General features: G+C 39.9%; 1 protein-coding gene across 1 annotated transcript in view; it reads right to left on the bottom strand.

Annotated features, from left to right (window-relative positions):
• LOC122791060 (general transcription factor 3C polypeptide 5-like) overlaps nt 1-20,705 on the bottom strand; it is a 199,251-nt gene extending 178,546 nt beyond the window's left edge. The window contains exon 1 of the mRNA XM_044058836.1: nt 20,451-20,705. Coding sequence (XP_043914771.1) covers nt 20,451-20,600 — 150 coding nt within the window. The 5' untranslated portion in view covers nt 20,601-20,705. The remainder of the gene's footprint in view (nt 1-20,450) is intronic.
• Between the last annotated feature and the right edge of the window lie 921 nt (nt 20,706-21,626).

Raw genomic sequence — 21,626 nt, forward strand, 5'->3', positions numbered from 1 at the left:
TATCCATATTTTGTGTTTATGTCAAAAAATTCCTGAACTCTTCTTAACAGTCTCCCCTACACATTATTGACCCTTTTCCTTCCCAAACTTCACTTATAAAAATATTTTGAAAAATAAGGATCTATATCCACAAAAAAGAAATACCAATCCTCTCCTACTCCCACCAGCACAATCCACTTAAAGTGCTCCTTTTATATTTCCCTTGTTTGCTTTCTCACGGAGGGTCCCATCTGCTCCCTTTCCAACCTTATAAAACTACAATAGAATGTCATATAAAGGACACCTTTAGAATAAATTCAGATCTTTTAAAAGTTTTAATAAGATGCATGTGCACAACAGCTAGGAAATACCCCCCCCCCCAAAACTGAACTTTAAAGTTCATTTTATGTAGATTCAGATACTCAACATTTAGCTAGGTATTCCCTGGCAAGGCTAAGAACCTCCAAAAACGCTGCCTCAAACATTACACATTACTTATTTACATTTAGGTGTACCATTTCCCCATAATGTGCGTGTGAAGAGTAGGCCTATGAAGTCCACTTTTACTGCCTTTGATGTTAACCATATCCCTCACCAGCTCTAATTTGCCTCACCAAACATGGTATATAATGCAAAACAGTTGCATCAAACATTACAAAATGATCACAGGCACTTTTACAGAAAATGCAGTGCTAAAAATGATGAAACATCTAATAGTGATGGAAAAACAGGACAGTAAGATGAAAATATCTTCCTTCATTGTGGCAGTATTTGATTAAAGGGAAAGACTATTAATTTGTGATGGGAAAAAGAAAACCCAACGTGTGTTGGGGAGGGTTATGTTCATTTACATCTGAAAACTAAACACAAAAACACACACACAACAAAAAAAAAAGCAGTACTGTTACTGTGTGTGTAATCAGCCAAGATGCAATTTCTTTGGTGTTTGAAAACAAGTAACCAAAACAGTGCAAGAAACTTGTGTGTGTGAAAGATTTTCAGTCCATATATCTCTAGTTAATCACTGTATATTAATCAGATCAGACAACAGTAGTAGAAATATCGAACTTAAACTAGTCTTAAGTAAAATAAATAAATAAATATATAATTGTAGAGAATTACTAAGTATTCGAAAGCAATCCAAGCAAAGCAAGCAGTCTGTTTCCAGTCGAAAATCCTTTATTAAGAACACAGACAAGCGATCCAAGTAAAACAAAAATAGAGTAACAGTTTCCTCACAAGCTTTCTAAATATATACATACTTTTTTATCGGGCAAGGGAGTGGTTTATTGTACTATAAAACAAGTGTTATTGGTACACATGTTAAATTCACATCCCTTCCCCCATCAGTGTGACATTCGAGCTGGTCCTGCCCTACTTAGTAGCTGTCATGATATAACCCTTATGTGCTTTAAATAAAATTTATAATGATGTGGTAACTCTTATTTAACCAAATTATTACGTAGATTATTAAGTCTGTGATTTTGCGGTGGTGGTGCTGCGGTAGCATTGTCACCTCACAACTCGGCACGTAAAAATCTACTGAAAACCATTAGCGGACCGGAGTTCTGCTGTGGTGACCCCTAACCGGGAAAAGCCAAAAGACACAAACAAATTGTTCACAAAGATCACTTTCATCCTTCTAGACTTTTTTTAGGTCTGTGTGCAAGAACCCTAAAAACTATCTATAAAAATATTATTGTATAATTAGTTAGCATCGTTATTACACATCATTTTGAATAAAGCGGAAAAAAAGAGAACCAGAAAAGGAAAAAATAAGAAAAAACGTAAGATGATGGAAACAAAATATACACTTAAATTACAACCGATTTAAAATGGTATTTAAAACCAACTCTTAGAATAGAATAAAATTAGTCATGTAAAAAATCAGTGTGGCAATTTTCTAAGTTCCAGTGCACTTTTAATTGAACAGTAGTAGTTTAATCCAGGCTTCCTAAAAAAAGTTCAGCTTTAATTGCTACGAGTTCATGTTTCTCCAGAATATTCGGGATGTCTCCTTCAAGATCACCCATGTCTACGCAATCCAGGATCTGGAACTTAAAACCCGTGTGCCTTTTATGAAGAGAAAGGTGTTTGGCTAGTGCATTATTTTTATATCCAGAGCAGATTTCCGACAGATGACATGAAATCCTACGCTTGAATTTATTTACAGTCTTGTCCACATAGAATGCATCACATTCATTGCACTGTGCCCTGTAAAATTACTTTTGTAGTGTTACAGTCACCCCCTGCACTGGTCTTAATGATTTTCTTTAAATAAGGGCAATAAAAACTATCACCTTGCTGTATAAACATACGAAATGTACAACTGGTTTCACATGTTTTAGTGTTTCTCTCATATGGTCTAGGTTTAAATTCAACAAAACGTCTAATGTTCATGGCCTTCCTATAAACAAAGGATGGGGCTTCACCTAAGATGTTAATCAGAAAAGGGTTTCCTGTGACAATGTCCCAGTTTTCTTCAATAACATTTTTGATACTGTGATAATCCAAAGTGTATGTCAGGATGCAGCTATTTCTGCATTTGTAATTCTCTGTGGAATTTAACATTCTCCAACTGGAGAGGTTGAGTGAAGGTGCTACAGTCCTTTTCAGTTCTATAATGGGTTCCAGGAGATTTTTTTTAACATCTGACTTTCATAGACTCTCACTAGAAAATTAGAAAGTTGTTCAGGTTTCTCAAAAATGATTCCATCTCTGTGGTAATTCCAGCTAATCTACAGCCTTGGGACTTCACTACACTATTTATTTCACATTTGTTGACCGGGTTGGTCCATCTGGGCCGAGGCCCATTTCAGTGGAGACCCAGGGAGAAAAGCTCCAGAGTTAAAAAATATATACAAGTTACCAGAATAAAAACATTTGCTAATACACAAAAAAATACCTAACAATGTAAAACAAGTATTCAATGATAATACTGTTAACAGATTATATACACTGTTGGCTAGCTATGTATATAAGGTAGGTAGCCCAGAAGAGATTGAATTTAAAGTAGAGAGACAGGAAGCTAGTAAGGAGTGATTGGGTAGCAGTGAAGGAGAGATAAGAGTGCAACAGTAGTTGTTGACCATTCTACTGGTGAGGAGATATAGTAAAGGACAGTTAGGGGTAGGAGTAGGGACATTCTACTGGTGAGGAGATAGACATAGTAAAGGACAGTTTGGGGTAGGAGTAGGGACATTCTACTGGTGAGGAGATATATATAGTAAAGGACAGTTTGGGGTAGGAGTAGGGAAAGGGTTTAATGGGGAAGAAGGGAGGGTGAGTTTGGAAGGAGGTAGTGTTGGGTACTAATAGGAGAAAGAGAAGTGAGATATTGGGTTGGAGAGGTGGGTTAGTCGGGGGGGCTGAGAACAGAGGCAGAGTTTATTTAAGCTAAGGTGATTTCTCACAGTCTTTTTGAATAGAAGTTTGGATGTAGTGTTACGTATGTCAAGTGGGAGTTTATTCCAGTGTTTGGCAGGGTAATAGCTGTACAGGTTTTTGCCTGTGTTGTTTGGGTTTCGTTATGGTCAGAAGGTGTTGGTTAGAGCTCCGGAGTGACCTAGCTGGGGTGTAGGATGAGATGATCGGTGATACTGCAGGGCAGAATGTGGGCTGGTATAGAATGGAATGGATTATTTGGAGCTGGTATAGAATGGAATGGATTATTTGGAGCTGGGAGAGAGAGTAAAGTTGTGAGGGAGCTCTAACCATTTCAGTTTTTGTAGAGCAAGACAGTGGTGAGAGGAGTAGGGAAGTTCAGTGGCAAATGTTGCTACTTTGTTAAAGGTGGATTCAAGTTCGGTCGTTAAGAGAGGTCTGCAGGTTGGTGAGAATCAAAGCCATAGAGAAGGGTTGTAAGATGGTAGGCATGTGATGGGAGAGAAAGGTTTTTTAAGAAAGGCAGAGTTTTTGGTGGGTTTTCTTGATATTAAGTACACGCTGGTCAAATTTTAGCTGGTCATCAATGATGACTCCATGTAGTTTAGTGCGATTATCCACCATAATGGGTGTGTTGTTGTGGGAGGAGATGGAGAAGTTTGGTTTCAGGTAGGTCATTGTTTCTGAAAAAAAGAGAAGGAGTTTGGTCCTTTTTGGGTTTAGGGTTAGATGGTTTTGGTTGAGCCAGGTCTCGACAGACAACAGGGATTCCTGAGTTTTAGACTGGAGTAAGGGAAGTATGTCTGCAATAGTGATGACTATGGAGTCGTCAGCATACTGCACTAGGGATGACTGAGGAGTAGAGATAGATAACGGATTGGTGAAAATGTACTTTTGTAGTACTTGTTTTTTGTAGGATGTAGACTTTTACTGTGGAGTTAACCCTCATTGGTTTTCTGAATAGATCAGTGGTCATTCTGTTATTACTGGTGTCCTTGGAAATCTGCATATCTAAGAAAATGGTTGAAGTATACCTATGTAAAGAAGAAATAAACTGATAGACCTTAAAATGTTTGTGAAGAAGCTCAACTTAAGGGTACAGCTTCATGGCAAAAGTAATGACACTGAAAATAAGCCTATTGATGAACTATACAAAGGCCTAGCAGCTATTGTCCACCACTACAAACATTAGCTGCACTATTATTATTATTTTTTTTTTTTTTTTTTTTTTTTTTTTTACTTAAGACGAGTTTAAGTTTGATACTTCTAAAGGCACTGTTGGGGAGGCAAGAGCCTTTGTCAGCAGCCGAAAGCCTAGTGCTGCCAGTTGCAAACTGTCTCTAGCAAAGCAGCGAGGTTTGTCGACCATGTCATGCCAGGCTGAGAGAAACTGGATCCCATTTGAATGGCACCAAAAACTAAGCCAATTATTGAAATCAATTATGTTTTGTTTATACTGTGGCATCATTCTGGGTGAGAGCAGCAGTTATTCTGGGCATTTTATCAGACTGTGTGCCTGTTTTGTTAAAGAAGAGAAACGTCAAGTAGACTAACGAACATGCGAGAAACACCACCTCCCTTTGGCTCTATCTATATTAGAGAAAAATTCACCCCCCAACTAGTTAGACTGGACAACTCCATGGAGTTAATCCATGTTCAGATTACTAATTCACCAACGTAAAAGTTCCTCGACTTTGTTAACTCAAATGCCCTAGAACAAATAGTTTCTCTTGTTGGGGTTTGAACAAACATACTAGATCTGGTCCTCAATAACATGGCACCACCGCAACTGTCGGACCCTCATTAAATCAAATCTAATTACAATACAGTTGCCATCGAACTGACAACACCACCAGAACTCAGAAAAGGCAAAGTCAGACTAAAAAATTTCACCAAGGGAAAATATACTTTCCTAGTGAAAGGTATAAAAACATTCCAAGCCCCACCCTCAGCTGGAAGTGGTAAACTACACTAAAGCTCTGTACAAATCGCTTGCATGAGTGTACAGACTCGGCCGTTCCAGACAATCACAGCCAGAGCCACAAGTAAAAACAAGCCACCCTGGTGGACATACAAAAAAAACACTTTACAACAAATGCAAAAAGAAAACAAAGCCGAGCCCCCAACTATGGAAAAGTACCCTTTGAGAAAAACTTAGCAGTCACAGCTAAGAATAACCAAGAGAGACCTCCAAATTTATCATAAACCTTGCCCCCAACTTCCCCCTTACCTACATATCCAAAGAGCAGGTCAGTAAAGCCTTGTCTAAGGCAAAAAAAAAAAAGCTCCTATGGGGCCACACAGCATCCCAGGCCATCTTCTAAACAAACTAAAACATGAACTAGCATCACTATTAAGTACCCTATTCAATCACAGCCTAACCGTAGGCTATGTTCCTGCAGAATGGAGAACAGAAAGTTATTCCCCTTCACAAAGGTAGCTTAGCAACAGAACTGGGGAATTATAAACCCAGAAGTCTGTCCAGCCTCGTATACGAAGCCATGGAATGTATCATCATGGACCTCATAAAGACAAAGACAACCTCCAAACCCTGGATTCGACCCAATATGGTTTCATCAAGGGCACATCCCGCCTTTCAAACCTGGATTTCTTCAAAAAAAAGTGACCACGGCCATTAACAAGGGCAAATCTGTGCACACAGCATACCTCAACTTGGTCAAGGCCTTCAACACAATCCTACACTCAGGCATTGCCGATAAACAAACTGAATGTAAACCCTTTTGTTGTAAGATGGGTTGCCAACCAGCTCACAAACCGGTCACACACCATCAAAGTGTGTGACTCCACATCAACCAGCAGAACTGTCACCAGCGGGGTGCCACAAGGATCAGTGCTGAACCCTCTGTTTGGTACAAACTGGGTGCAATTACTGAATCCCCAAATGATGTCAGTATACTTCAGGAGGGTCTTACACAGACCAACGACGGGCGTCTTAGTCACAGTATCAAACTGAATGCAAAGAAATGCATCATCATTCCCTTCGTTAAAAACAATGCATCTTCACACTATCAAATTACCACCACCACCACCCTATGTACCTATAAAGTGGCAAGAGATCTGGGATCACAAGTAGACTGTGACCTTAACTTTGAGCACCATGTGTCTACTGTAGTAAAGGGATTGCCTCTACAGCAAAGGAGGTTACAACCCCTATATACTCATCACTAATCAGGCCCATAATTGAGTACAACACCCCTTTCAGCATGTACCATATAAAGCACCTACAGCAACTGGAGACACCTCAGAGATTTCTAACTAAGAAGACTAAGGGACTCCAGCACATGCCTTACACAGACCGACTAAAGTCTCTGTCACTATACTCAGCATTGTATACAGACTTCTTAGGGGAGACTTATGCCTGGCTCTGTAAGCCAGGCATGGTCTCCCCTAAGACGTCTATACTACACTCGGTATCATACAGACTTCTTAGGGGAGACTTATACCTGGCTTACAGAGCAATCTCTGACCCAAACCTAATGAATTTGCTGCACATCCATAAATCAAACAGGACTAGAGCTACCCAGTGAATTTGCTGCACATCCGTAAATCAAACAGGACTAGCGTTACCCAGTCCAGGGACCTAAATATGGCCTGCGACTTGAATAGGACATGCTGGAGGGACAGTTTTATCTCCCAACAACTGTCTCATCTTTGGAATAGGCTGCCAATTCATGTGAAGCAAAGCACCTATATGGCACTGTTCAAAAGGAACCTGGACGGGTGGATGGGGCATCATAAACTCTTACCAGGGATAGCGCCCACAACCCTCCTGGACAAGGCCAGTCATTGCTAAATGCAATCCTGAGTACTGACTACTGTATCTCTGGCATTACATTGGGATGAAACGGCTAGGCTTGAATGCTTTCTGGGTCGATAGCCTAGCAACCTCCTATGATCCCAAAAGATAACACACTCAGGACACAGTGACAGCAGCTCAACTATGAAACAAGTTGACAGATGACACTAGTCTAATGACCCCAGGGGGCTTGTTTATGACCCCAGGGGGCCTGTTTGAGTCATGCTTCCCCAGGTAAGAACTAAACTACGTACTGTGTCTGTGGAAGGTAAACGGCTTAACAATTACGGCAACCCCAAACCTCCATGTCAGAAAACACGGCCTCTGTCAAATGGCACAACCTATCATGCATCCCTTCACCAAGCTTATCATTTTCCCTTAAAGTCTGATTTAATGTGAAAATTACAAAAACACTCTCCTATAATATGGTATTGTCAACACAGACAGCATCCCTAATTCCACATTCAGTTTCTAATTTCTTTTACTTTCTTCCAACAGCCTACACATTTCAGTGCCCTTATAGCATCTTTGCTGATTAAAGCCTTCTTAGAAGATCGTAATCATCATCAGTTTAAAGGACACTGATGCACAGTTCTATCCAGTTAACGGAATTAACCAAAAGCACATTATACTTGCTCAATAAGAAAACGCAATCCAAATAATACAGCACAAACTTCACTAGACAATAGTTCTGCATTCATTTAATTGTGAAAAATTCAAAAAGGTGTTAGCCTCCAAAGTTAACTGATATTTGTAGAACATTAATAAATAAAATAAAATGGAAGCAGAGACTGGGTTAATTTCTTGGTGTGGTGTTTGCAAAATCCAAAATAAATAAATAAATGTCCCGTTATGCCTTGACTTTAATATGCCCATCTCAGTCAAGTCACTTAGAGAATTACCTGTTAAAACCTGCACCATGACAGAAGGAAGGAAATCCACCTAACAAATTAGGAACAGACATTTCCCCAATCTCTTCTTCACGACAGCTTCCCAGTTTGTTAGTGTCAAACAAAATGAACTGATACGACAGCCTGATAGACAAATCAATGTAACTGGGATCACTGTACAAAGAAAAACATTTCACAGAGTCTGCAAGAAAATCCACATTCACTGCCTACGACTTTCATCCCTTCTATATGCATCACTGCCTACGACTTTCATCCCTTCTATATGCATCCTCCATATTTTCAAATTTCAATACCAACTTTAAAACTAAATTTGGCTCATGTTACCATAAAACAGCCAAATTTGCAGCAAATACTCCACTAAAAAGCCACCTCTACATAGCCCTTTGAGATCTACACCAACTAGAGCTCCCCCTCTACTTTACATACAACTTGAAAGACAGTCCACAACTTAATTCATTTCCCTGAAAATGTCCATCATTGAAAAATATGCTCCAGCCATACTCAATTTCTAGACTACTATGGCTGAGTAACAAATCTATATATATATATATATATATATATATATATATATATATATATATACATAAAAAATGGCTCTGCTACTGCTCAGCTCCTGGCTAGATATTTTTTTTTTTAACAAGACCTGCTCCCTTTTCTCTCAATACTTGCTTTTTTTCCCCCCACTCCCCCCCTTTTTTCCATCAGGACAGAAAGATGCTCACTTAACCACAAGGACCAACTCTGTTTACATAAATTACATCAATCAGAAGCTCTAAGTGACAAGACTCTATCTCTTCTTCTCTCTGAATCAACCACCATCTCACTGTCCCCCCACTCCGTTACAGTTTCTTCATCTCTCTCTCCCCCCATCCATACAAAACTATTGATCCTTACAACAGGCCAAAACCCCTAATCATTCTCACTTCTCTGATTATTTTACTTTTAACTCTTAAATGTAATGATGCTTTCACAGTTGCTCTACTACTAACATATATTACATTTCATTAGCAACCACCTTCCCACCTTTCTAATAATTCCATAGTTACATTGCCTCTATATTTCACTATTTAATAGCTAGAAATCGCAAGTAATATTACAATAGATTTTGCAATGTTACAGCAATCTCAGCTATACACAAATCTGTGTCTATTTTTAATGAATGAGATCAACTGGCGTAATGGTCCCATGCACAGGGTACAAGGTTCTATCCTGACCTCGGCGAATGCCTGTTTGGAGTCTGCATGTGCTCCTTGTACCTCTGGGTGGTTCCTCCCACCTCTGAAGAACAAGCTGGGTGTTTTCATCTCAAACTCACCAATGAATGGAGCTGTGGGCAGCAGCACAGACTCTACATGGCAGCCTATAGGAGGAAGAGTTAAAATAAACCAACCACTTGTGCATCTACTATGGTGCACAGTATCCTCATGATAGCAGAGCCCAGATCACAGGGCTATCCACTTGATGGTGTAAATATAACTCTAGGTGATTTGGTCATGTTGACTAATGTCGCCAAATGGGTATAAATAAAATTTGCTGGTGATAAGTGGGTTGAGAACCCTGCCTACTCTGACCTACAACAGCGACCAAAGTTAATGGTAGGAAGGGTGTATGTGCCCCTATTGGCCAGTGTGCCTACCATAAAGCCCAGCAGCCCTGGGTCAATGAGCTACTAGGTGGCCAGTTGCCCAGCATGGGTTACCCGAGATAGCTCTATTGAAAACTGGACATAAAACCAAATCAACCTGCCAAACATGAACTAAGAATTGCTAAACTTAATGTAGATTCACAGGATGGATCTTGGAAGTGGATGGCATGATGGTATGGAGGACGCAGGACATCCTATTTATCCAAGATCCAAGAAGAAAGGCAGTGCAGCAAAGTCACTTTGGCTTAGGATCCAGAGTCTACTACTCAAGAGGAGGACACGCAAGAAATGGTGTGGGAATTCTGGTGAGAGAGAGGCTTCAGAAAGCAGTGAAGGATGTCATCAGAATTAGTAACATACTTAAGGCAATCAGACTCCAGCCTAATAAGATGACAGTATTCATAACCTCGGCCTATGCACCACAGCAGGGTTGCGACAGTGGAGAAGAATACATTCAGACAACAGCTGCAACATGAACAGGACCCAACAGAGCTATCCCAGGTAACCCAGACAGAACAGGATACAAAGGTCCACATGACTGGGGTAATAGGAATACAGCAGGACAAGCCATTCTAGACCTCTGTCTGGAACAGTCTTCACAGTAGCCAACACATGGTTCAGAAAGAGATGACAGTCACAAGATCGTATATAAGAGTGGCCAATATGCAACCCCGGTAGACTACCTCCTAGTAAGGAAATGACAGTGGTGTAGAGTCAGTGATTGCAAAGTCATCTTCAGTGAAACAGTTGGCCCACAGCATAAAGCACTGTTTACCACAATCCAATGCAAACACTGGTCAGAGAAGATTCTAAGGTCAACAGAAACCGAGCTGAAGACTTGGAAGTTGACTGGAGAGAAAGAAGAACAGTTCAAGGAACTACTCAGGGCTGTAGCACCTCAAAAAGAGGATGAAACAGGTGGAATTGAAGAAGAATGGCACCACCACAAAACAGCATGTGTGAGAACTACAGAAAAGATACGTAGTGATTCTGTGGGTGGCACAAAGAAACTATATCAGGTTGCAACGCAAAGACAAAGGCAAAAGATAGACACCCTTCAGAAGAGATGGAAGCAACAACCTGCTCATCAGTCCACTGGATATCAAAAGGTATAACCCCACAGAAGCTGTACTACCCCAGACACAGCCTACAATGAGAGAAGAGGAGCCCACACTAGAAGAAGTGTGAACAGCACTAAGGAAAATGAAGTCAGGGAAAGCAGCAGGGTCAGAGGACGTCACACCAGATATGACAAAAATGCAGGGTGAGATGAGGAGGAATAGCTCCGGAGGATACTCATACCAGTGTGGAAAGAAAGGTATACTGCAGATGACTGAAGAATAAGCATATTAGTGCCAGTGTTCAAGAACAAATGAGACATTCACAACTGTGGGTAGCAAAGAAGTAAACAACTGTCACACTGCATGAAATTTCTGGAGAGGGTGACTGACAAACAGATAAACAGAAGATATGCAGAGTAGTAGAAGGTAAGATGGGAGATGAACAGTTTGGATTCAGATCAGGATGCCGCACAACTGACCCGATGTTTGCAGTGAAACAGATAGTTGAGAAGATAGACATGAGGAAAGAGAGTTCAACTGGGTATTCCTAGATTTGGAGAAAGCATATGACAAGATCTCAAGAAAGCGGATTTGGGCAGTCCTGCGGTGATTCAAAGTCCCAGAAACATTGGTAGAATTAGTGCAGGCTGTGTACAAGGTCCCAATAACTCAAGTACGAATAGTGTTCAGTCTCACAGAGGAAGGAGTGGGTGTGCATCAGGGTAGAGTTCAGCTCTGATTCCATAGCTGTTCACACTGGTGATGGATTACATTAGCAAACAGGTCGGAGGGGACAGAGCAACAAATGTTGCTTTATGTAGACAATGTGGCATTACAGGCAGACTGAGTAAGAACTACAGCAAAGGATAGCAGAATAGAATGCAAAACTGAAGGCACATGGGAAGAAACTAAGTACAGATAAAACAGTGGTAACAGCAACAAACTGGGGAAATTAGAATTAGCTGAAAATTGATAGAAGGGAAGACAATGGAACAGCTTCAAATATCTGGAAGAGGTGAGGAGAAGGTTAAGTCTGAATGAAAGCTAGAATCAGAGGGGCTGCAGCCAACTGGCATGGAGTGTCAGGTGCAGTGTATGACAGAAGAATGCCAAAGAAGCTGACAATTAAGGTGTACAAAACGGTGGTGCAACCGGTTCTATTGTGTGGTAGAAAAACCTGGGCAGTAAATGCAGAGCAGACGAGGAAGCTAGAGGTGATGGAATTCAAGTGCTCAAGATGGGTGGTAGGATGCACACTGTGGGACAGATAGAAGAAATGAGGACATCACAGCAGAATCCAAAGTAGCTCCAACTGCAGAAAAGATCAAAGAGAACAGATTACAGTCGTTCTGGCATATATGTAGAAAAATCAGAAGACAATCTGGTGAAAACGATTTTGCGCACACAGGAAGTAAGAGGAAATAAGGGTGTCCAGCAAAGAGATGGATGGATTGTGTGGGAGAAGATCTGCGACAGTCAGACATGAGTGTTGAATAACACAGGAGTGTCATTAAATCAAGATGACATTTAAGACCCCATGTAGAAACTTGGAAAAAGTGGGTTGATGATGTCTATTTCTAATTAATGTTCAACATGGTATATCTATGTAAACTATGTTCATGCAAACTAAGGTAAAGATTTATTTTCAGGAATGTCCGCTTACCTACATTTTGTATTTCTCCTGACAACATGTTAAAACTAGTATTAACTGTAAAACTTTTCTCCGCGGCCCTCTGGTGAAAAAGTTTTTTTGTTTGTTATGCCAGTCAAACTTTCCATGTAAACAAAAATAAATAGATAAATAAATAAACTATCAAATTGTCTTCTGGCATCCATAACATGGAGAAACTGCTTTCTAAACTTCCTAAGCCGATTACAACAGGGAAGAAAATTTTAATTCCAAACAGCAGTAGCCTACACAACATGGACATTTGGTTAGTTTTACAAAACAGAGTTCAGATCTCACTCAAACTACTACATTCTGGGAAGACTTAAGATGAACACTCTGCTTCCTGTTTTTAAATTATTTTTGAGCATTTATGGTTCTCGAAGTACACTTTCTGAGAAAGTCAAGTAACCCTGACAGCAGAAAAAGATTCTGATCTTACAACTGTGTCAGACATCAATATAAACTGATGGCATTAATACTTGATTTAAATCTATGCATTCCATCTTTTTCCTAACTTTTGTTTAGCATACATTTGTTTGAATTTCATGTTTTGTTAAAAGTTCTTTGCGATTAAGCATTACTTAATAAAAGATGAGTTGAGTAGTAAAGAAACAGTCAATTTCAGTATGAAAGGTTTTATTGCAATAGAAATTTAACCAGTAAAAAAAAAAAAAAAAAAAAAAAAGAGAGAGAGAGATCTGCGAGGAAGAAAAAATTTCAGTACATTGTCAACTGCAGACTGCAAAGCAGCAACAAAAGGCTTTTACTACTTACTGACAAAATAACGCCCATCTGAAAGACAGGATGGGAAATGTCTACTGAGAATGCGCTAGAAGGCAAAACCAAAGCTTTTTCACTGCCACACAGAGCCTATTGCCATCAAAACGAATGGATAAAAAAATATATAAAACAATGCATACAAAATATAACTTAGCTGTGTTGTGGCAACTCTACATTAAAAACACAGAACAACTTCTATTGGGAATATTCGAATGAGATAAACAGGTTCCTACAGTGGACCCGAAAAATCTGATGTCACAAATGTGAAGAACTCAAAATTGACATGCCTCAGATGGTGCACTGCATCCACTGCAAACTACCAAATTCCCAAATAATGCTCCTGCAATCCTATACGCATTTATTTTACTTTATATTTGTTGACTGGGAGTGTCCAACTGAGCCAAAACCCTTTTTCAGTGGAGGCCCGGGGAGAAAAGCTCCACAAATACATACAAATTAACAAAAAAAAAATGTAGAACACAAAGGTAGTTTAAATTCATACAATAATCACAAAACTTTACAAATGTAAAAAACAAAAGATAAAAGCAATGTTAAGGTGTTATTAGGATACAAATGCACAGGAAGTTGCATAAGAAGCATGGTGAGTTTGATATTTATACTAAATATTACACATTACTTAGTAGCAGTAAGTCGAGCGGGGTTTGTAGGTTTAGAAATAGGAAGGAAGGTTAAGAGGAAGTACGGAGAGAAGGAAACGAGTAGAATGGTAGCAGTAAGTCGAGCGGGGTTTGTAGGTTTAGAAATACGAAGGAAGGTTAAGAGGTAGTACGGAGAGAAGGAAACGAGTAGAATGGTAGCAGTAAGTCGAGCGGGGTTTGTAGGTTTAGAAATAGGAAGGAAGGTTAAGAGGTAGTACAGAGAAGGAAACGAGTAGAATGAGAAAGGGAGGGTGATTTATGGTGGGAAGTAAGGAGTAACAGACACAGATGGTTACAATACAAGATAGTTGTGGTCAGGGAGGGTGAGGACAGTGGCAAGTCCAATGTTTTTTAAAGTATTCTTTGGTGGCTGATTTAAAATTGTTTGGGGTGTGTGAGGGTCCTGATTTCAAGTGTGAGTTTATTCCAAGCGATGGAGGGGTGGTAGCTGTGTGTGTTACACCCAATTTTTGACTTGGGTTTGTAGACTTTTAATAGGTCTTGGGATGAGCTCCGGAGATGCCTTGTTGGGGAATAGTGGGAGATGAGGGATGAAAGTGCTGGACAAAAAGCAGGCTGAAAGAATGGAGTGTATGATTTGGAGCCCAGATTGGAGAAGCAAGTCAGGTAGTTCAATCTAGTTTAGGTGTTTTAGAGAGAGACAGTAGTGGGATTTACAGCTTTGTTGTACTGCAAATCTTGCTATTGTGTGATAGGTTGACTCTGCTTGGTAAGTAACGTGGAGTTGAGATTTGTAAGTATATGGGAACAATATGTTAAGCAAGGTAGAAGGTATGTGTGCGGAACAGTAATCCTGGCTTTAGTGGAAATTTTTTATTTCTATATAGAAGTCCTAGTTTCTGATACAAATACTTATGCGTAGATCAAATTTTAGTTGATAGTCGATGGTAACACCAAGTAGTTGTGTACTGGATTCAACTGTGATAAGATTATTGTTAAGGGACATTATGGAGAAGAAGATTTGATGTGGTTTATATTTTTAGGAAGAAAGAGTAGCAACTTTTTTTTTTTTTTAGGGTTGAGGATGAGCTGATTATTGGAGAGCCATGTCTCAATTGAAGCAACTTTTTTTTTTTTTTAGGGTTGAGGATGAGCTGATTATTGGAGAGCCATGTCTCAATTGAGTTAAAGGATGACTGGGCAATTGATAGAGGTTCAGAGGGCGAGTTGGCAATAGTGATGACTGTATAGAGTCGTCTGTGTACTGGACAATGGTTGACTGAGGACAAGAAGAGTAGAGTAAGTTGATGAAGATATAAAAAGGTAGTGGACCAAGAATGGATCCTTGGGGAACACCCATTCTTACTGGAAGGGAAGTATATAGAGCGAGTGCCATCTCACTGAATGGAGTCAGTGAGGTAGCTAGAGAACCATGCTACTGTATCAGTGGAGAAATTAAGGTCTGTTAGTTTGTTTAGTAGGAGAGATTGACAGACAGTGTTGAAAGCCTTTGAGAGGTCCAGGAATAAACAAGAGATAAGTTTATGATCATCTTTGGCTAGACTAATAGTGATAAGGAAGGACAGTAGAGCAGTGGTGGTACTATGCTTAGGTCAGAAACCATGCTGTGTAGGAGTGAGTAGTCTGCCCTGTATGAGATACTGCATAACTTATTTGTGTATACATTTTCCAGGACTTTAGAGAGGGGGAGAGGATAGAAACAGATCGAAAGTTGGAGATTTCTGAGGAGTTACCCCCTTTGTGAATAGGTATAGTGTAGATTTGTTTCCAGATTGAAGGAACTTTAGATTCAGAGATGGAGTGATTTATTAGGATAGATACTGGTAAGAGCGAGGGAATGGCCTGCTATCTGGATAAAATGTGAAGGGATATTGTCAGCAGATACAGAGCATGGTTTTAGCTTAGAGAGTAGAGTTTTGATATAGGTAGTGGGAACAGGTTTAAGGGAGAAGTTGTTTACAAAGTTAGTAGTTAAGGAAGATTCAGGGAAGTTAGGGAAATTGGAGTTTTGAGGGGTTGGGATTAAACAGTTTGAATATAGATTCTATAAAATAGGTGTTGAAGGTGTTAGCTGTCTCTTCAGGTGAGCTGTGTGGACATGGATTTGAAGAAGTCAGGTTGCCAGGATGTAGTACTTGGTTTATAGCATTCCAGAATTTTTTTGGATCAGATTTTAATACTGTTGGGGAGGAGTTATAGTAGACATCTTTTCTGTCTTTATTGAAGAGTTTTTTTTTGTTTGATTTCCAAGTTCTTTATACCTTTGTAAGTCGGCGGGGAGTTGATTGTGCCCATATCTTCAAGCCCCATCTCTGGTTTTCATAAGGGTGCATGTGGTTTTAGATAGCCAGGGGGATATATTAGTTTTTATCCAAACTTTTCTGGGTGGGGCTAATGAGTTTAAGATGTTAAGGAAAGTTGAGTTAAAGGCTTTGACTGTTTCGTCTAGTGGGAGCTGCGTAAGGAAGTTCCAGTTAACTCTGGAGAGAATGGTTTTAAACATTTCAGGGTTAAAGTTGGAAAGTTTACAACAGGTGATATGCCTATGTGGTTTATAGAAATGGCGAGTACATCTGAGCACTTTTATTGGCGAGTGATCACTTAGGGAGTCAGGGAGAATTTCTGGATTGTGGTATTTGCAGGGATTTAAAACAAGTATCCAGTCTATCAGGGAGCTAGAGGAACGAGAGTTATTAGTATGGGTAGGTTGAGAGAGAACTTCTATAAATCCATATAGATTTATGTGATGAGGAGAGTTAGGATTACTGAGGGTTTGTCAATTAAGGTTTACATCCCCTAGCAGGATGGGTGAGAAAAGAAAGAAACACACCTAGCTGTTTACATAGCAGACTTCTGGAACTGTCCAGTACTATTTGGAGAAGCATCTCTGCCTTCAGAAATGTCTAGAACGCTGAAGTTTGTCAGAATCTTCATGTCCTTTGGGGACGGACTGTGCTCCTACATTGCAGAGAGTAAAACAAAAATGGGCTTCCATTGTAATTCCAGTACAACAAACTAATCAACAACTGAGGGCACAAATTCTCCTGAACTGTAAAAATCCTAGTCCACCCCACTAGTCCATAGCAAAGGTGTTTGCCCACATCACCAGTGACCCAGTTTTGAGAATGGGCTCAATGTGACCACACAGAATAGTAGAACTACTACTGTACAACCACCATCTCCCATGACGAATGTGGGGCTCACTGCAGCACACATCATCTGTGGATGAGACAATGGATCTTGCAGGCCAAAAACTACAAAGACAACAAGAGACAGGACAACCTGGGATGATAAGTGGGGGTACTGCCCATGCTCAATAATGGCACTGCATTCTGCTGTCCTTGGTAGGGAACTTGAGTAGCTGCCATATAACAATAGTCCTGGAGACCCATCTGCTACTTCCCACACAGTGACGGCAATGCCGCTCCATCTGCTATTCCCCACACGGTGACGGCACTGCCACTCCATCTGCTATTCCTCACATGGTGACACCGCTGCCATTCTATCTGCTATTCTCCACACGGTGACAGCGCTGCTGCTCCATTTGCTATCCTCCGCTAGATGGAAGGCACAACAGCTCCATCTGTTATCCCTCATATGGTTGTCACTCTCTGGCCCCAAATATGTTGCTGCAAGATTTATCCCTTGAGAAGTCAGAAGACTCATGCGGGAAAGGACATTTAGAAGAGTGTGCAGGTGACGTGGGGAAGCAAACTAGGAGAACAGATGTGGTCAGGAAGAGACTGTGTGGGGCCTCCCCACTGAACTTAAGATATCCTTGATCAGAAACTTAAATTACAGGTGCAGCCTTGAGCAACAATTCTTCTCCTGATCTCACAAAGCAGCTGTTCTAAAACTTTTTTTTTTTTTAATCCTCATTTAATGTGCACTTCATTTTAATGGTGAACTCTCAATCCAAATATACCAAAAGTGAACTGACCAACAGTGCATGTCAGCAGAGTTCAATTCACCAACTTGCATTTATTTTGCTTTACGTAACATATCAAATGGATAATATGGAATAAATGGATTGTGGAGAAAAGCTGCCATAGCATCCTTCAAAAACTATCAAGTGGCAAGTTTCCATAAAGTTAAAGGTATGCGAGACAGCAAAATAATCCACTAACCATCTGCAATCAGTTACTTCTAATATGGTCATTCGTTGTTGGTAATACAAACTTAAAGATGTCCAGTGGTAGTGAATCCTTACCAATCCATTTACATTACAGCAGAGGAAACAACCATTATACTTGTCTACATACATCTGTTAAATGTGATATGGGACAAGCCAAATGTTTCCCCAAGAGAAACATGACTAATTAGAATAATTAACATGATGATTTAGAATGTGTCATTTTGTAGAGACCCCCCCCCGGGCCTTTGCTGAAAGGAGGACTTGTACAGCTTAGTCATACCAGCCCTGTAATCAAATGCAAATAAAAATGGATTCACACCTACAAATCAGTGTGCACTTTCTTACACAAGAGCATTCTGAATGTGGCTGCATCGCCTGGTTTGGAAATGACTAGTCTAAGACTCCGCAGACTGGGAAAAATGCATCTACTGATGCAGTGTACCAGACTAATCATATTGATACATTGTATAAATAAAGTTACTTGTTAATTTACATAAACACAGCTGAAATGTTAACCCCACAGAAGTTAAATACAGCAAACCAAAACTGCAGAATTTCCATCAATACCAACGAAAATTTAGAAACAGTCCAATCCTACCAATACTTGGGTATTTAGCATGACCCCTCTCTCTCATCTTCACCATCCACATCCAGGTTACCAAAGCAAAGCTCAAGAAATCTTCCCTTCTGTTAAAGGAAAACATCACATTTCCTAAATTGTAATGCAGTGTAGCCAACAGAAAAGGCATAGTCCTTTCTTAACTAGAACATGGACTGCCATTAGTTGCATCAGTAGAATATGGACTGCCATTAATTGCATCAGCCTGCAAACAAAATAAATCTGACTACACTCAAAACATCATCTGCAAGTTTATAAATCTCTACCCAAGAATGGAACACCACTGCACTACACTTAAAAACGCCAAACAGTTAAGCGTCCTAGAGAAAGTCTCTCTCTTACATGGTGGACTTATCTTCAAATTTTTATTTCAAGACACTTCAATTGCTTCACCTCCAGACCTGTTGAAAGACGCACACCAGAATCCAGACCTGTTGCAAGACGCACACCAGAATACATCCCAAGATCATTATGACAGCCAACCCAACCTCTCCAGATACCATAAACCCACCTGTACAGTACCAATCATTCTTTCCCCATACTTGACCAAAAATGTGCCACACCATCTCCAGGGGGATAACATCCTTGTCCTCTCACCAAAACAAAGAAAATTTAGAAAGCACCTCCTCAAAAAAAATAAAAAAAGCACATATTGCCATTGATATCCAAAGAGAGCAGTTACATAAGCATCCCACCCGTAATCTGTACACTCATCCCCTATCCACAAACCCAGAACACACATCAATTGCTCCCCCATTAATTCCCCCTCTTTCTCACTAACTCCCATCAATCCTTCCGTAACCTGCACTTCTACACCTCTCTCACTTCCTCTGAGCTACTACCACTACTCTGTGCAGAAACAATAACAACTTTAAGTTGTCTTCCTCCCTTTGTCTTATACCTACACACCAATATTTCAACTTAATTTCATCCAAATATCTCCACTACCAGTGTACATACTTGCACTATGTAAATATTTGCATGTGTATTTACTGAGCTGCTTTCCTTTCATAATACTATATTCCTACGAAATTGTTGCACTAACTTCAATAGAAGACTGCCATATACTCCTCAGGCACAGCCTTAAAATGATCCAGTTGGCTCATTTGTCCTACCCCAAGTAAAACACATTTCTACCCACACACGTGCATTACACACACACATCATTTATACATTCTATAAACAAACAGCTTCAAAACTTGGCCACAATTTTTTTTCAGCGCAATGAAATGGAGCTCTTGAAAACGTTTACAGTAAAACAGCACACAATACCGTAGCTCTCGACCTTCAATCTCCAAAATGAGGAACACCAATTAGCCCTAATAATGTGGAAAAAATGGGCAAAACATGAAACGCATACTAACAACTTCAACTAGGAATGTCATAGAATGGTTAAAATATGCTGGTTTTATTTATAAAAGAGATCTTTTTAACGAATTAACGGGATTCTTTTCCATTTACAATGGCTTACCGGTTAAAATATTCCTAACACTGAATGTGTGACAGACCTTTCCAATGATGAACTTCGAGGAACATGAACTTTTTAAGACCCCCAAATGACATACGTTCCTCGTAATAAGGTACACTGAAGCAACAATTACTGTTGTGCATGAATGATCATACTGTCCCGGCTGTTGTCAAACTAGCCAAACATCATGACCAGCAAAATAAAATGCCACAACCTCTTACTATCTTAATTCAGACAGCAAACATATGCCCTGTAGGCGTAGCTATATGACAGTACACATTCTGAAATATTTTGTTTCCACAAGTAGCATTAATACATGCTCCGTGCATGCAGGTACTCACTTTAGATACTCCTTCCTCGCCCCCTAATGTGGTAAGCATGTTCCCAACGTTTTTCACAACTGCCGGGTACTCGATGCACACCAATCGCTTCTGGGTGTCAAGGCTGATTACTGACGACGTACCAACCGTCTTATCAGAACCAGAAGCCATACTCTCCTTACCCAAATGTGTACCCACTATATTTTCAATACTTGTAATACCCAGTTTCTTAGCTTCACTTAGTGGGCACTTGTGACGCCATCACGTTACGTGATTCCAACGCAAACTCTCTAACGTTGTGTAAATTTTGTATATATATAGCTTTTATTTACCGGAGGGGCTGTATTCAGATAAATCCCTTTTCGGCGAAGGCCTAGGAAGAAAAAGCAGCACATTTAAGAAAAATGTTAACATATACATAAAATACAGTTGTATAATATCTGCAGAAAATGGTTTCTAGTGAATGTTGGCGGGGAGGAGTGGTAGAGTTTGTTGTAAAGGAATTTTCACTAATCTCATATAAATGAAATTTGTGAGTGAAAAGTACATTTTTCTAGTTATGTTTTGCGCTTAGCGTGTACGGTGTATGAGGCAGATAAACACATTCTCCAACATGCCATTAACTTTCAGTCTGTTCTGACTGCGTGATTGTAAATGCACTCGCAGTAACAAGTACCACGCGCCTCCTGCAAAAACACGCCCACAGAGTAAGGAGGTTTCTTTCAGGATAATAACAGCTGAAACAGGTACTGCATTTGTGTGCATGTGATTAGGAGTAGTGCTAAAAGGAGAATGCAGCCACATCATATGCACCATGGGGTAACAGCAATAATCTATAGCGTAAGAGAAAAAGTTAGCATAATGGTTAAGTTGTTTACCTGGGGACACAGGGTACATTGTCTGATTTTCACCTTTGCGAAACTGGTTAAGTTTAAAAAGGCAGCAACTCTAGTACTTACCTAAAAATCCATAGGTTATGCTGGAATTTATTAGAAAGCTGTCTGAACCAAACCTTGCCTATTAGGAGTATATACCTCTCAGCTGTACCTAATTAAGAAGAATATTTCATAGATTCACAGGATGTTAATAGGCTATTGACCCGAGAATCTTTACAAGCCTAGCCATTAAATCCCAATATAATATTAAATGAGAGATATCGTCTATGCCCAAGGTTTTTCTAACAAGGACTACCCATGT

The sequence above is a fragment of the Protopterus annectens genome, chromosome 16.part0 (assembly GCF_019279795.1).
Source record: "Protopterus annectens isolate FY-2018-M chromosome 16.part0, PAN1.0, whole genome shotgun sequence".
Lineage (NCBI taxonomy): Eukaryota > Metazoa > Chordata > Ceratodontiformes > Protopteridae > Protopterus > Protopterus annectens.